The sequence below is a fragment of the Vombatus ursinus genome, unplaced genomic scaffold, assembly GCF_900497805.2.
Source record: "Vombatus ursinus unplaced genomic scaffold, bare-nosed wombat genome assembly UNPS02012958.1, whole genome shotgun sequence".
NCBI classification, from domain to species: domain Eukaryota; kingdom Metazoa; phylum Chordata; class Mammalia; order Diprotodontia; family Vombatidae; genus Vombatus; species Vombatus ursinus.
The window spans coordinates 349,894-367,014 of NW_020952736.1; the positions used below are offsets into that span (position 1 = coordinate 349,894).

General features: G+C 45.0%; 1 protein-coding gene across 2 annotated transcripts; it reads left to right on the forward strand.

Moving 5' to 3' along the window:
• The first annotated feature begins 5,569 nt into the window (after positions 1-5,569).
• ATP5MC2 (ATP synthase membrane subunit c locus 2) lies at positions 5,570-13,543 on the forward strand. Of its 2 annotated transcripts, XM_027858412.1 has the most exons (6): positions 5,823-5,895; positions 6,674-6,840; positions 9,323-9,389; positions 11,007-11,084; positions 11,941-12,134; positions 13,252-13,543. In XM_027858412.1, the coding sequence occupies exons 3-6, from the start codon at positions 9,351-9,353 to the stop codon at positions 13,364-13,366; spliced, it is 426 nt and encodes a 141-aa protein (XP_027714213.1). In that variant the 5' UTR covers positions 5,823-5,895; positions 6,674-6,840; positions 9,323-9,350; the 3' UTR covers positions 13,367-13,543. The 2 variants fall into 2 exon arrangements, with proteins under 2 accessions (XP_027714212.1, XP_027714213.1); XM_027858411.1 differs by lacking the exon at positions 6,674-6,840 and having other exon boundaries at positions 5,570-5,895.
• The last annotated feature ends 3,578 nt before the right edge of the window (positions 13,544-17,121 follow it).

The following is a 17,121-nucleotide window of genomic DNA, read 5'->3' on the forward strand; positions in this document are numbered from 1 at the left end:
GGGAGAAGGGAAGTAAGGTTGTGGGAAAGATGAACATGTTAAGCTTAAAAAAATTAAAAAACATACATAAAAGAAAGATGAGCATGTTGAATCCATGTTGATGTCTATTATACCTTCACTTGGGGATGTGGATCCATGGCTCAACAGCAGACACTTATCTGTTTGACTCAGAGCAAGTCACTTAATTTCTCTGGGCCTCAATTACCTCAATTGGGAAAAGAGGGGATTATACTTGACGACCCTTCTAGCTCAAAGTCTGCGATCCCATAACCATCCAACACACTGCTGCCAGATTAAGAATCCCAAAGAGGATTTCTGACTATGTTTTCCCTACTCAGAAACCTTTGACGACTTCCCATTGCCAGTGAATTAGATCCAAACTATATTCAAGGCCCACTAGATGCTGACCTTAGCCTACCTTTCTGCTTTGATGCCACATATGTTCCAGCCAAATTAAAATACTTACTGTTCCTTAAAAATTCCTTAGGTTTCCTTACTTTTATCCTCTTCCTAGAGCAGACCTTTTTACCAACTCTACCTATATTTTGTTCAGTCTTTTCAGTCCTGTCTGACTCTTCATGAATCCATTTGGGATTTTCTTGGCAAAGATACTGGAGAGGTTTGCCATTTCCTTTGCCAGCTCATTTTTACAGATGAGGAAACTGAGGCAAATAGGGCTAAGTGCTTGCCCGGAGTCACACAGCTAGCATGTATCTGAGGCCAGATTTGAACTCGTTAAGATGAGTCTTCCTTACTGCAGGTCCTGAGCTCTATCCACTTCACCACCTAGGTGCTGTTAAGTTTATCCTACCCATTCTTCAAGGCTCAGCTCAAATGCTAACTCCTCCATTAAGCCTTCCCTGATCCCCTCACAGGTACTTCTCTGCACTCTTAAATCTTGTACTTTTGTCCTGCTTCATCTAATTATTTGTGTATTTGTCTTATTATTTATCAGTTGTCTAACTAGAGTTTCAAAGGGCATGGTATGGTCAGAAGAGAATTGGATTTGGAGTTAGAAGATATGGGTTTGCATCCCAGCTCTGCCATTTACCAACGTGGCATTGGGCAAGTCACTTAACATCTTTAAGGCTATTTCTCTATTCATAAAATGAGTAAACTGGGCTAGATGATTCCTAAGATCTTTTCCAGCACTCATTTCTATTTTCTTCTTCATATTTTTTTTTTATCCCTGAAGCATGTAACCATCCCCTGCACACAGCAAGCCCTCAATGAATATTTGCTGAATTGAATTAACAGCCCAATCCCAGTTTAGTGCCACTGGGTTATGAGGCTATTAGCCAGACAGACTGTGAGACTGATGGTAGGCATTGTATAACCAGACAATCAGCTACCAGCTTTTGAATCATAGGATTTTAGAAGTGGCATCTAATAATGCTGCAATTATATAGCAGCTACCGTTTCCTCTCAATGGTCTGGTGAGGTATAGGCAGCATATTATTTTCCCCATTTTACAGATGATAAAACTAGATCAGAGGAGTTGTGATTTATTTGCCTAAGGGTCACAAACATGAGAAGTAGAGGTGTAGAGACTAGAACTCCCGGGGTCTTCTGACTCTGTCTATCTCTCTGGCCCTTCTGAAACCTCTTTGTTTTACAGCTATATAATAAGGCCTTGTTACAGGATCTGGTGGAAGGACGGGATTGGAGAAGATGCCTCTGGCCCCCACTCTTCCCTTTCTGGCTCTATTTTCTCTTGGTAAAATGGAAGACAGGCTTTTCCTCTAGCCCATGATCAGGAAGGTCCCTAGGCCAAACCATGACCATCTCACTCCCAGTTATTTTTTTTTTCTCCTTACTCCATGTTGTCTTTAAGCTCTTGTCATCATCCCTGCCTCCTTTTATCTCCTTATCTCCCAGTCCACACTGCTTGTTGTTCCATTTTTCCCCTTCTGACCTCCCCTCTCAACAGGCCAATATTTCAGAACTGATATCAGTTCTGAATTCGGGACTCTCAGCACTGACCACCTACTAAACTAACCAGATATCTACAAACACATTTTATTTTAATAACCTCTCCTCCCCCCTCATTCCTGTGAGGAAGAATAAATGACCTCCAGCCTCCTTAATCACCCTCTGTATGAATGTTGATTCACTCTGGGGAAATTGCCAGAGCTGCCTGTTGAGGCTGCCACTGATGGGACCAATGTAGGATCCTTAATCTGGAGTATACGGACTCCCAAGGGGTCCATGGATAGATTTAGGTGAGGAGGGGTGTGAACTTGGATGGGAAAAAAATACATCTTTGTTTTCACTAACCTGTTCACTAAAATTTAGCATTTCCTTCAATTATTCAAATATTTAAAACTTGATTCATAGGCTTCTCCAGACTGCTGAAGGGGTCTATGACACAAAATAGGTTTAGAACCCCCGATTTACAGGACCCTGGCTAGCCCGGTGCAAAACTCCCACTATGCTATTTGGTTGCTGACTGCACTGAACACTCGAAGCAATAAGACAAAAAAAGAGGAGCCAGCTTCCTCTTTTTCCTAAGCTATCTCTTGCTTTAAGAGCCAATTCTAGAAACGTGTACTAAATACCTACTCCGTTAAGACACCTTGCTTGGCACAAATTAATTTGAAATGACAGAGTACTCAACAGCTGTTTACTGGGGGTAACTTCTAGGCATATACTGGATTTGTTTTGGGTTTGAGGGAATGAGGCTGGAAGGTCACAGGAATTCAGGTGCATTTGAACATGGAGATGAAAATGAAAAGACCGTTATGTAGTGAAAAGACCCCCTGGCTTTGGAACCGGAGAATCTTAGGTTGCTTACTAATTAGCCGTGTGACCTTGGGCGATGTCGCTCGTCCTTAGTTCCCTAAATTTGAAAATGACCGAGATGACCCTTAAGATCGATTCTAACCCTGAAGTCTATGATTGGGTAAGGAAGAAAGGGGAGAGAGACAATAATGCAGTGGGGAACTCTGGATTTGGAATCTGAGGACCTAGGTTTGAATCCCAATTCGGTGTGACCTTGGCCTACTTCATTCATCTCTAGGGACCTCAGTTCCCTCATTCTGTAAAAGGGAACTGGCCAAGATGATTTCCTCAGACCCTTTCTAGCTCTAAAGTGGATGACTGGTAAGAGAGAGTATTGTGCAGGAAAGAGAACAGGACTAGCACTCCAATTCAGAAGCATTATTCCATGCCTCTCAAGTGCCAAGCACTGCACTAAGTGTGTGTGTGTGTGTATACACACAGATACATATATACACACGTGCGTATATAGGTACGTATGTATACATGTATATAGATATACATATACAGTCTATACATACACATGCACGTTTACTTATTTTTATGAGTGTATATCCGTTTGTGTGTCTATGTCCGCATAGACACACACATAAAAACGGGGTGTGGAACAGGTCCGTTGCAGTTCTCAAGTGGAGAGGGATGTTTGCACATCCAGGCGGGGTGGAGGGGGGGTAGACTGCAAGCTTTTGGAGGGTAGGGCCCCTGCTTTCTCCCGATTCTCTGGCCTGCAGACCTTCAGAGTGTGAGTCAGTTGCGGGGCTGCTCCGCTGGCATTTAGTAAGGACCTGTTGATTGAGTGGTCCCCGGGGGCTGCCTACCAGCCTGCGGCGGCTGCAGCAGCTGCAGCAGCAGCGGCAGCAGGAGCGAGCGCACGCGCGTGTGTGTGTGGAGGTGCATTGAGGGGTGCGGGGGGGCCCCCCTCATCTCTCCAGCCCCCCGCAGAAAGGGGGAGGGGTGCGAAGACCGCAGCGGCCGGGCACGTGGCTGGAGAAGCTGGGGGCCCCTCCTCCCCCTCTCCTGCTTTCTCCCCTTCCCCTCCCCGGGCTGGAGCGGAGGGCCATAAAAATGCAGATGGAGGATCGGTGTGAAATAACGGGCCCATATAAATCCCTCTGCCGCCCGCCTGCAAGATGGATTGGCCGCATTGAAATTCCTCCGCGAGGATAATTAAACTCGGGGCCTCATCCGGGCAAAATTACATCGCTGTAATGGCGTCGCTCGGGGTCCCGGGAAATGGCTCGGCGGGCTTTCAGCGGCGGGTTTTATCGCCGGCCGGGGTGTGCCTGGCTGCGGCTCGCCTCTCCTCCGGGACCGTAAAGCTGCTGCCGTGATTTATCCTCCCCTTCTCCCAAATCCGATTAAATGGAGGAGCTCGGGGCCGGGGCGCCGCGGGGCCCGCCAGGCAGCCGGGAGGGGGCGGCGGGAAGGACGGGGCCAAGGAGGGAGGACAAACGGCTCCTCGGAGGGAGGCGAATTTGCCTTTATTTACAGCCCAGGGTTTTTTTCCACTCTCTCCTCACCCTCCTCCTTTTTTTTTTTTGTCCTTTTCATGGGGGCCGAGTGTGTGTTTCCCATCTTTCCCCTTGCTTTCCTGGAAGCACGATGGTTTGGGTGCGGGGTGGGTGCTAACAAGTGGAGTCTGAGATGGAAAAAGGGAGCTTAGAACCCCCCATCCTTGGGGGGGGGAGAGAGGGAGGGTGGGAAGGCCTTCTTCAACCTTGAGCAGATAGAGTAGATAGGCAGACACAAGGGAGGAATAGGACGGCTTGGAGTGTGATAGGACAGGTCTAGAGCTGGTGCAGAGGTAAGGGGTACCCACCTAGGAGGGGATATCGCTAAGGGGAAGAAACACTGGCCCGTAGTGAAGCCGTAAATTGTGCAGGGGGTAACATGAGGGGCAGATAGCTTCCCACTGGGGTAGTACATGCTCAGGAAATGATATGGGAATCTAGAGCGAGAGTTGGCACGCTGCAAACAGGGGTGCTTGCCCTGGAGTAGAAATGGAGAAGGGAAGCAAAGATGCCACACCTTGTGGGAGTGGAGAAGTTCCCCAAAAGATGAGATTGTGGATAGTCTTTCGGAGATGCCACTCCACCCAATACCTGCCTAGATGAGATGGGAGTGGAACCCAGAGATGGCACACCTGGGGGTGGGGGAATAACTAAGATGATATGGGGGATGGCAGCGATTGCATGCCACGGGGCAGTATTTGTTGAGGAAATGAGAAAAAGGGGCAGGTAAAGAGGAGGGAGAACGGTAAGGGATTGAATAGCTGCTCCGAACTCTGTCAGGTGGTTAAGATGACCTCCCAAGTTCATTCCAACTCAGCCCCCTACTCTTTCGTTTGCTGGGTCACTGAACCAGCCCTTTCTCTAGTGGCTGCTACCAAGTAGGAAAGAGAATTCCTGACATTTTCACAGCTTAAGGTTGGCAAAACTTTACATACATTATAGCTCGCTTGATAATTAGCACATTACATTTACATACACCATCTCATTTGATAAAAGAGCAACCACCACCTTCCTTTCTTCCTCCCACTTAAAAGGAAAAACACGAAAAATGAGGCTGTCACTTAGAGCTTGGCATTTTGCAGCTTATTTGCCCATTTAATGGGTTTCCCCTTGGGCAACTCCTGGACAGTGATTCTAAAACACTTAAGCTTCCCTAAGCTGCATAAGTGTTAAGGATGTAGGGGTACTGGAATATTTAATGATACAGGAATATTTAATGGTACAGTTCTGGTAATATGCAGCACCCCAGTCTCGAAGGCTGTGTTTCAACTGTTTGACTCTGCGCATGTTCGGGAATGTGCCTGTCGTCTATATTCCCGTTGCGGTCTAGAGCAAACTGCAGACCACGTTTTGTATGCAACTCACAACTGCCTAGCGTCTACCCCAGGTCGCCTCTGGTTGTAGCTCCAGCCTTCGAACAGCAGATGGCGAGACGGACTGCCTGCCTCGATGTGGCTGGAGGGCGGCGCTGTAGCGTCTCTCCAACTCTTGAGATTTCGGTCGCTCTGTCCTTCCCGACGCCACTCGGTGGCAAAAGGCACGCGTGCGTCAGGCCGCACGCCTCTCTTCCCCCTCCCCCTCTCTGTCTCCTCTGCTCTGCCGGCAGGTAAGGCCCGGGGCCTGGCTCCCGCTAGGTTTCGCGTACATGCCCGCAAAGGATCCCACTTCGCGCCGCTGCTTCGCGGAGTCTTCCCTGGAACACCCCCGACCCCAGTCCTCGCATTATCCCTCACTCCCCAACCCTGGCGCCCCGAGACCTCCCCTTCCCGCGCGCCGGTGACCTCCAGCCGCGCGGGTGTGGCGCCATCTTGGGCTTCAAGCATGAATGGGGGGGGTAGGAAGGGAGAACGAGAAAGAGGGAGTGGGGGAGGGTGGGGTCCTCCATCCTTCCTTCCGCCTTCCTGGGTTTCGCTCGCCATAGGCCCCGGTGCGGGCCGCCTCCCTCGAGGCCTTCCTCCGGTGCCCAGGCCCGAGGCTGGGCGCACCACCCCCTCCCCGGCGCCGGCTGGGCCTCCCAGGCCCCCGTAGCCCGCTATGCAGATGTCACTTGGTCATGTCCTTTAGTCCCGGAAGCCGCCTCCCAGGCGCCCACGTGAGGGGCAGGCTTCCTCCTCCCCTGGCACTGCACCCCAGGGGCCCTCCCTGCAGCCTGACCCCTCCAGAGGCCCCCTCTTGTGCGAGGATCCTCCCTAACTGAGCCCCAGGGGAGCAGGTATAAGACAACCTGAGCCCCCCCAGCCAAACCTCGTGGGCAGGTCCTGTCAAGAAGTCAGAGGACTCCAAATTTGTCTTTTAGATATTCTAACCTCAAAACCAACCCCTGAGGTATCTCAAGTGATCCAGACTTTGTCCTTCTACACAGTTCCCTTTCCCCTCATGTACAGGCTGAAACTGAGAGTGATACAGAAGTGAAAAGTCAGGGAGGAAGCCAATTCATAGGATCTGAGGATTGGAGAGCTGCTAGCAACCTTTGAAGTTACTTAGTTAAAACCCTTCGTTTTGTATGAGGAACCTTGAGGCCACTGCTGAAGTGACAACTAAAGTCTCACAGGTAGTATCTTACATGAACCCCCAAGTCTTCTGATTTCAAGGCCAGGGCTCTTTACTGCTCTACCATCCGGTTTCTCTGTTAGAGGTAGGGCCAATGTAGCAGTTCACCAGGGCATCTTTCCCTCAGAGTTTTTCTAAAAGTTGTCTGAAAGTGGTGTCTCATACCCCCAACAGCGTTGTTTTCAGGGGTAAACAAAAGGTACAGCCAAGGTCATGCTGCAGCAGAACCTAAATGGAACTCCTCAAGGTCTTGTCTCCTTGTCCTGTAACTTTCTTTTTATTCACTCGTGTTCCCTGAGTGTTCTCAACTTCTAAGTGGTCTTGGTAAATAGAATCAAATCTCATAATTTGAAGGAAAGAAACTTAGCTTTAGCACTTTTACTCTCCCCCAAAGGGGAGCACTCAGTCCATGTTTGGTAGACCAGTAGAGATGACCGTTGCCTCACCTAGGGCCCATTGCCTTGAAGATACACTGTTATAATCCTTAATGTCAGGCTTTAAGCAGGGAGACCAGCCAGTGTGGACATGAGCAATGTGACTAAGCAAAACAGAGACCAAAGTAAGTTTCAAACCAAGGGAAATATGAGAGACAAGAATTGGGCAGGCATTGAAGCAGATTAATACTGAATAGTTAACATTATTATAAGGAGCAAACTGTTAGGTTATTAGTTATAACTTTTGTTCCCTAAAAGGGAACATGACTCTAATATCTTAAAACAGGGGTTCCTAACCTAGAATCTATGAAGTTTTTTTTTTAGTATTTTGATAACTTTCAATAATAATTGGTTTCCTTTCTAATCTGTGTATCTTATATTATGCATTTAAGACTATTCTGAGAAGGGATCCATAGTCTGCACCAGACTGCCAAAGGGGTCCCTAATATAAAAAAAGTTTTAGAACCCCTCCCTTAAAGTCAAAGTCCTGACATGTAAGTATTGTTGAAGTCTAATTTTTATCACTTAAGTAAATTCACTGTGAAACTCATACTTGCTGTGAAGTCTTTTAATAGATAACTACCTATTTACAACTTTGAGCACTGATCAATTAGAAAAGACATGTTAGTAGCTGTTTCCTCAAACTGGGAGGTGAAATCCCATAAGGAATTACTGATCATTTCAGTGCATTTATTATTTCTCCTGTAGCTTCTTGAAGTTATCTTTTTTTTTTTTTTTGGCTAGGTAATAGGGTTAAGTGACTTGCCCAGGGTCACACAGCTAGTAAGTGTTATGTGTCTGAGGCTGGATTTGAATTCAGGTCCTCCTGAATCCAGGGCTGGTGCTTTATCCACTGTGCCACCTAGCTGTTCCTCTTTAAGTTATCTTTGATTAAACTGAAGCATAAGGCAGGACAAAGTTGGACCTGAAAAAAACTTAGATATGAAGACTTTGTATTTAAGTGCTTGGAGCCACGATACTTCTTGCCCTCTTAGGTTATGAAAGTGATAACTATAGTGGCCTAAGTTTGCTTATTATGGTAATGTCAACTTTCCAGCACTAATCTGCCCTGGCCCCACTATGGGTCTCCTTTCATTTAAAAATTGAAGCATCGAGGTAGGCAAATGGTTCCAGGTTATGCAGTGACAAAACTGTATAAGGAGCCCATAGGTTCTCCATCTCTGTCAGTGACTTCCAAAGGTACATAAATGGCTTTTCTTAAAGGGAAAGCTCATCATAGATCCAGGCAGCATGGTATAGAACCTAGTTTCAAGTTTGAATCCTCCTCAGCTTATTTATCCCCTTTGATTCGTTTTCTTCACCTGTAAAATGAGTTTAGTGATACTATCTGCTTTGGAGTTGTAAGAATCAAATTGTGTGTGTGTGTGTTTCTAAAAGAACTAGATAAAGGGCATTCTGTGTAGTATCCTCAACTAAACTAACTTAAGAATACTAGAATCTGGGCTGGAGGGAAGTTTTGGAGATGGAATAGCAGTTATCAGACTAATAACGAGTACATTATCCTGAATCTTAAGACCCTGCTTTCCTCATATTGAAGTCAAGTCTTCAAAGGGCTGTGAGCCTTGGTTAGAGATGCTGTAAATTATAAGGACCAAATCTTGGTGTTTCTGAGGGGAATAGAGTCCTAGTTTCTTACTTTTTGTTGTTTCTTTTTGGGGGGGGTGAGGCAATTGGGGTTAAGTGACTTGTCCAGGGTCATACAGCTAGTAAGTGTTAAGTGTCTGAAACTGGATTTGAACTCAGGTCCTCCTGACTCCGAGGCCGGAGCTCTATCCACTGCGCCACCTAGCTGCCCCAGATTCCAAGTTTCTAATTAAACTTCTGTGTCTAATTTTAGTAAAGTTGGAATGGGATACTTCCTCTCTCTGATTCTCTTGCTTTCTCCTTTTTGAAATGAGTACTGCTGCTTCTGAAGCCCCACTTTTATTTCAGTTGAATTTTCTGAGTGCCCTTTCAGCTGTCATTGGTTTACTTTGTGTAATAAATGAGGAGTAATTCTGATTTCTAACACTGCTTTTATGCCCTCAGCTCTTCAACTTTGCCCCTCACCCCGAGAATGTACGCCTGCGCCAAGTTCATCTCTACTCCTGCCCTTGTGAGTAGCTGACAGTCAAATGGGGGGTGGGTGGGAAAAGGAACAAAACCTGTTCCATCCTTCCACTTACAGTTGTCTTTGTCATCAGACCTTGTTCCTCACAGCTAGGCTGTGGGGAGGGGTACTTTCACCTGGGGAAGTGACACCCTCTGGGACTCCCTTGCTATGGTAGTCTGATATGGAAGTGAATTCAGCAAGGTAAGTGAATGTTCACTTGAGTCCCAAATCTCTAGACCATTTCCATTCATGCAACTCCCTGGGGAAAGTGGGATATAGACCTGGGAATCTGGGTTTGGAACCTAACCACTCAGTGGCTGTTGTGTGTACTTTGTGTCCCTCTCCTTTTTTTGTGTGTGTGAGGCAATTGGGGTTAAGTGACTTGCCCAGAATCAACACAGCTAGTAAGTGTTATGTGTCTGAGGCCACATTTGAACTCGGGTCCTCCTGAGTCCAGAGCTGGTGCTCTATCCACTGCACCACCTAGCTGCCCCTGTGTCCCTCTTAAAGCCCTGCACTGATACCTTATGTGTGTAGAAGTGACAGTGAAGGTTGTGACCCTAGTTTCTCTAAAGCTATGCCAGCAAAGTACAGTCTGGCAAGTGTTACCAAGGTCGAAAGGAAAGGCATCCATGGCAGGCTCAGTAGCTGCCTGTGTCTGTTTAGCAAGGACCAACCTTGCTAAGTTCCTCGAGGCTCAGCACCAGGCTGGCTGCAGATAGAGGAATGTTTGCAGCTAAATTATCAGAGGGGTGTGAACTGTATCAGTGAAGTACCCACTGCAGTGAAATCACTAATATTTAAAATGTCCAGGGAATATTGTGTCACCCAAATTCAGTCAATAATGTGGATGAAGCTATAGCTGTGTACAGAACCCTGTCCTGTATGGGTGCTAGAATAACTAGAAGAAAGAAACACAGTTCTTTCCCCTTGGAGAACTTATGGTCTAGTTAGGGGCAGGCCATATATTATTATAAAGCAAAGAGGAAGCATAGCTTAGAAGATAGTGGTTTTAAGTCCTGCCTCTGACATATTGTATTTGTGACCCTAGACAAGTCATCTAACCTCAGGAATCTTTGTAGGACTCTTTCAAGTTGCAGAAAAATAGTGCCAACTGATTAATCCACATTTCCCGAGAGTCTACTCTATGCAAATCACTAATGACATTGTGCATAGTAAAAGAGTGTTGAGATTTGGGGTAGATTAATCTGTGAAGATTGCACAGGTGATCTCATTTCTTTTAAGGAGTGTTTTTAAAAGTAAGTCCGTTTTTGCCTTAATCCCGGGCTTCCTTCTTATGTGATGATGCAGCCTTGGTCCTTCCTGCCTGTGGAGTGAGTGGGAAAGGAATTTGAATGTGCCTCCTAGTTCCCACAAGCAGTGGGTTTGTAGGGAGTAGGGTCTTCTTGTAGCCTGGGGCCTGCTGATCTCCACCCCATGGATAGGGGAGGAGACATGTTTTAGTTATTATCTAAAACTTGAAATTGAGCTCTGGGAGAGATGAGTATGGTGGGAGGACTGGATGACAAGGAAGGGCAATCAACCTTTCTGTGGTAAGGCAGTGAGCCACCAGGAGCATTCTAGGCAATCTCCGTGACATTTTTGCTTCTTTTCTGCCAGGTGAGGAGCAGCTCTCAGGTGCTGAGTAGACCATTATCTGCAGTGGTACACAAACGGCCAGAGGTTCGGACAGATGAGGTAATTCGACAGTGAAGTTGAGCTTTGACCATGGGGGTCATCAGAGAGGAGAATGCTTACTTGCTTAGGCCAGCAGGGGGTGTCCTGACATCAACCCAGATGAGTGGGACTTTGGTATGGGGGGTTTTGGGGGAGCCAGTGGTTTTAAATGGAGATAGAAGAGGTAGTAAAACCTGCCCACTGTTTAGGTCAGGGCTTCTTAATTTTGGGTCCATGAACTTTTTTTTTTAAATTTTGATAACTATATCAATATAATTGGTTTCCTTTGTAATCTTGTGTATTTTATACATTTAAGAACATTTTGAGAGGGGGTGCATACTGGTAAAGGGATCTCTAACACAAAGAAAGGTTGTTTTAAACCCTTGTGACCCTAGACAAGTCATCTAACCTCAGGAATCTTTGTAGGACTCTCTTTTCGGTTGCAGAAAAATAGTGCCAACTGATTAATCCACATTTCCTGCTCTTGAACTTTAGTGACATTCTAAAAGACTGCCTGTGTGTGATACTGATACCTGCCTTGTCCCAGTCTAGACCTACAATTAGGAAATTCTAGCTCTTGGGTTTTTAGGAAGCAGCTTCTTCTAGGGCACCAAACTTGGTTCAGTTCCCTGATCTGTCTCAAGCTTCCAGACATCCTATTAATCTGGTATTTGACCATACATGAATGTATTCAGATTTCATCTTCTCAGCATCTTTTTCCACATATCAGAACTTTACAGTGCTGTGAAGGATGTTTTACAGTTTTGAGGAACAATCACTAGGACCTGGTAAGGCAGGCTACAGTGTGGTTCTGGTGCAGAAACTCATGATGTTTTTCAAGGTGCCTTCCCCTACAGCCTAATTCTTTCTCTCACAGAACCTCAGCATTTTGGCAGCATCAGGTCCCTTGACCTCACTTGTCCCCAGATGTGGATTCCAAACTAGCGCCATCTCAAGGGACGTTGACACAGCAGCCAAGTTCATCGGGGCTGGGGCTGCCACTGTGGGGGTGGCCGGCTCTGGAGCTGGGATTGGGACTGTGTTTGGAAGTCTCATCATTGGTTATGCCAGGTAAGGTAGGGATTGGAGAGTAAAGATCTCATTGGTTAAAATGGGGTTTCCAGGGTGTGAATTTAGCTGGCACTTTCTGAGGGGGTGGGGGGGACGACGGACACCTAAATCTTTAGATGAAATAGAAGCAAAGTTTGGTTTTATGGATGTGGGTCCTATTCCTTGGGACCACCTCTGGCTTTCTGTCTCCCCCAGTCTGTAGCTTCCATATCACCTTTCAGTGTTGCTGTCCCACAACTCAGGGAATACCTTATTGCCACTTCAGCCTGCCCCATTGCCACTGAGATTCTGAGACTGTCTGCTCCCCAAAGACTTTTGGTAACTCATTGTTAGAACTAAATTAACCCTCCAGAGACCAGTAAGTTCTCTTAATACCAGTGGGGATATAAGGTTATTTTCCTGGATTTTTCCAAAGGAGACCTAGTTGTCCTGGCATAGTTACAATACAAGAGTACAATATGGTGTTGATGTGCCAGTCAGAATCTCCCTGATGACCAGAACTGAACAAACTGGATTAATGGGTAGCATCATTGAAACTGGGAGTATATATTTCCTGGTTGCATTTCTATCTTCCCAACTATCTCTTCACCTTCAGATTAGAATGATCACCTTTTGTAGGGGGTATAAGATCCTTATGTTCTGGCCATATTTTAAATGAAAGAAGGTTGTCCTATTCACCGATCCTCTTAACTGCTTAGTCCATTCTGTTCTAGGGGGCTTCTTGTGGGACCTGGCTGCTGAATGCCTAAAGCCAGGAGCTACTCAGTGCTAAATAGAAACAGATGGTGGGGATAGTGGATTTTTTTTTTTTTAATTCCCCTTTGAGGTGGTAATATTTGGATAAACAATGCTAATGAATCATGGATTGGTTAGGATTCCCATTAAATCTCTGCAGAGCAGAGCAGCTTATTCTCTGAAGCTGATAACTGGGCTAAGATTCACCCACATGGCCAGACTTTGGTGTGATCTTTCTCATCCTAAAAGACAAATCAGTAGGTTGACCACTTTGGTATTTGAGATAAGTGCCAGACAGGTTTCCTTACCCTTCTCCTATTGATATCTTTATTATCCCTTTTGTGTCCAAGGAACCAGACTCACCCACCTTTCCTCCTCCCAGGAACCCCTCCCTGAAGCAGCAGCTCTTTTCCTACGCCATCCTGGGCTTTGCCCTGTCTGAGGCCATGGGGCTCTTTTGCCTGATGGTGGCCTTCCTCATCCTCTTCGCCATGTGATGGAGCCATTTCTATCCCCCAGTGTTTCTGAACGTTCCTCCTCGTCATCCTGGTCCTTCCATGTCTCTTCCAGCCTGTGTATACCTCCCCTTCCATCTTACCAGGCAGCCCTGGGGAAAGCCGTGGGTCAGGGTTTGACAGAGGGAAGACAAATAAATACTGTATTAATAAGCTGTTTCTTGGGTCTCTGTGTATGCTTCTTTTGCATTGTTAACTGAATAAACCTCATTGAGAGGCTTGGAGGATGGTAGTGGTGGAAAAGGGTGAGCCCCACTTCCAAAGTTCCTGGGCTTCTGCATCTCCTGGATTCATTTTCCTTTTTCTGTCTTGGGAAAATGAATCAGAATTTTAGAGATTATTCCTTTTATTTGTTAGTACAAGTTGTTAACTCACCTTGGATAGTTAGGCTAGTGACTTTATAATGCCAGCATAAGGTAACCTGCTGTTCCTCCTTCCAATTTCTGCTGTGTCAAGCTAATACAATAGACTTCTGGTTCCTTCCACTCAGATCTGTCTAATACACCACTGCCAGATAAATGCCCATAAAGCTCAGCCGAATTGTTACTCATCTTTGTTATCCCTTGAGAGCCACATGCCTATAGGAAAGACTTGATAAAGGTTTGTTGAATGCATCACCTAGCCTAACCCCATTTTACAAGTAAGAAAACTGAGGTCTAAGAATAGAAATAACATACCTAAAATTACAACTCATTGATGGCAAAAGAGGTCTAATGATCCTTTCTTTGGTATTTTTTACAATTTACCACATTGCAAGGCTTTTTCAAGATCTGACGATCTTTGGTTATTCTTTTATTTTCCTAGTTGAAGTGGGTAGGCAAGGGTAAGAACGAACAGGATTCTCTTAAATCATGAGGTGGGTTGGTAGGAGGGAAAAATAAAGGCCAAAACAGGAGAAATTAATTTTAAATTAGAGAAAGATAAAACATGAAGGAGGAGTAGCTTTTTAATCCAGTTTGATTCAACCAGCATTCACCTTTCATGTGCTAGGTACCGAATGGGGGTGGGGGTGGGGAACTCTGGGGAAGAAGATGTATACAGAGGGTGATCCAATCTTGGATCATTCACCATTGATATTCCTAGTGGAATTGGGGCTACAGGGTATATTGTCTTGAGGTAGAGAACACTTCCTTGTGAACTTAGGCCTAATGTTGGTATAGACGAGGGCTGCACAACATACTGCTTGTGACCTGCTAAAGGATTTCAGGCAGCTCTTAAAAAAATGTAGGGTTGCCACTGTACACTTTCCTGTTTGTCACATGACCTGAGGCAACCAACCATTGTCAGTCTGTCCAGTCTAACCTATGTGTGGCCTGAAGAAGTTTAGCCTATTTGAATTTTGGCCCCTACCCACTGCCAAATTGTGCTGGTCTGATATAGATGAGAGAACCCTAAATGTGATTTCTAGTAGAATAAGCCCTGGCCTTATTCCACCAACTACCTTTGAGCCATTGGTGTAAGAAAGACTTCACTGAATGAGGGAAAGCTCTCCCTCTGTACAAGGTACTGTCTGTAAATTCGAGGCCCTTTGAGAACCGCCCCCTTCCCTAGTTCTCTTTGCCCTACCCTGATGTCATCGTTGCTCTAACTAAAACATATCCTTGACTTCTCTAATTTTCTTGCCCTTTAATTCTTTTTTTTTATACACATTAATACTTTACCTGGCTGGGACAACACCTGATTCCTTAACACCGTGACTGCTTCAGTTAGTAACTTGAAGACTTTACTTTTCTCTAAGGTGGATGATGAGATGGTGTTGCAAGATGTAAATTCCTTCAGGAGGCTCCTGGACAACCCCAATCCTTTGGTACCTGTGCCCAAGAGATACATATTAGCAGTCCAAGTTTAAAGAGATTGAGATTGAAGGGGAAAGCTCTTCTAGCTGAGGAGCTAAGTCTAAGGTTAGCTATACGTGCCCCTAGGTTTTCCTGGGTCCCTCTTCAGCTTTGATCCACAGTGAAGTGTTGCTATACTTTTTGATTTGTCCTTGTGGCCTTAGAAAGGTGACCTGATTGGAAATCATGAGATAGAGGTTTAATCTCAGCTCTGCCACTGGCTTTGATAATTAGGCAGTCACTGGTTTCCATATCTATAAAATGGGAATAATCTTGCTCCAGGAACTGTCCAAGGATTAATGGGCCCTGAGTTCTAGTCTTAACTCTACCACAAACTGTATCTAGTGAGCAGGTAACTACCTCTCTGAGGTAGATTTTCTCCAGTGTTTTAATCTAAAAGTCACTATTTTGGGCCTTGATTCTCTCATTTGTAAAGTGAGACCCTAAAATGAGAGCTCAGTTCCCCTTCCTTTATTTTGTAATGTGTCATTTACAATAAGTCCTTTGTGCAGCTTTCACTTAGGAATCCAGATTTCATTTTATCCTTAAAACTGAGCAGTAGCTTCTTTTTTATCTTTGGAAAAAGAAAATTTTTTTTTTACTTTAAGAGAAGGAAAAGTTGACACTAGAAAGAGCACTGGTTCAAATTCTGGTGCAGCATTTATTGGGTGACTAATCTTTCTGGACCTCAGCTTCTGCAAATTTAGAATAAAGAGTTGGTCTAGGTCAGTGGTATCAAACTCAAATAGAAATATATCCCTGCAGGTCACATATCGACTTAGAGAACCACAAATAGACATTATCTATGTTGGACTGTATTTTTTATTTTGTTAAACATTTCCTAATCACATTTGAATCTGATTGTGGCCCACTCTGAAGTCTTGACATTGAGTCAGACACTTCTGGATTAGATGATTAAGTCCCATCTAGCTCTGTGTCATACAATATATAGTCTCTAAAGTCTCTTCTGATTCCAATAATTCTTTAATCTTCTAATTGTCTTCATATCAGTGGTCCAAGGACCTGAGAGTATTCCACAGAGAGCTTTTCCTAATTTCTGGGAAAACCAGACAGTGGTTGGGCATGGAGTGGTTTGGAACCCATGAAAGCTTTTCTGTTGAAATGATGTCTCATCTCCCGGTCTTTTCAGTAGGTGTTTATGTGCCAGGAAGAGTGTCATTAAGTTTCTGCCATCCTAATTAAAAGTAGGTGATAATTGAAAATGATCTATATGCTAAGCAGGAGGAATCCTTTCCAGTCCCCCTGCCTGGGTATGTGTCTATGAGTTTAAGGTCTTTTGGGATAAGGAGAAAGCATATAGATCATTTTCAACACTGAAGGTTTGGGCCGTAGTTGCTCCAAAAGACTCAGAGGCAGCACTACTTTCTGTTCTGTAAGAGAAGTGAGCATTTTAAGGCAAAAAGTTTGGAGACTTTCCTCCTAAATCCTGAGAATGGTTAAGTAATAAATCTAGGGAATTCTTCACTTAAGGAAAGAGTTTAAAGAATGAATTTTTTTCAAGGTCTTCCTCATTCCAAGGCCAATGCTCTATCCATTTCACCATAAATGTTAGACCTTAGAAAGAGCTGACATCACACCTTTTTTTCTGACAGCTTCACATGTAACCTGAGAGAGAGAGAGCGCGAGCGCAGGAGCAAAAAGGAAGGTGGGTCAGAAGGAAAGATAAGGATGGTTTTAGCTTTCCTTTAGGTAAATATTACTTAAAATTCATTAGTAAAGTAGATTCCACTTTCTCTATTTCCATTAACCATACTGCCATCTTTATAAGTTGTTAGCTTTTTGAGCTATTGCCAAGTTCATTTTGGTCCACTGCTAAGTTTTCTTTTTGCCTCTGTTGCTAGTTAGGAGAGAAGTTTAGGGCCTTCTCTCCTCTCCTAAACC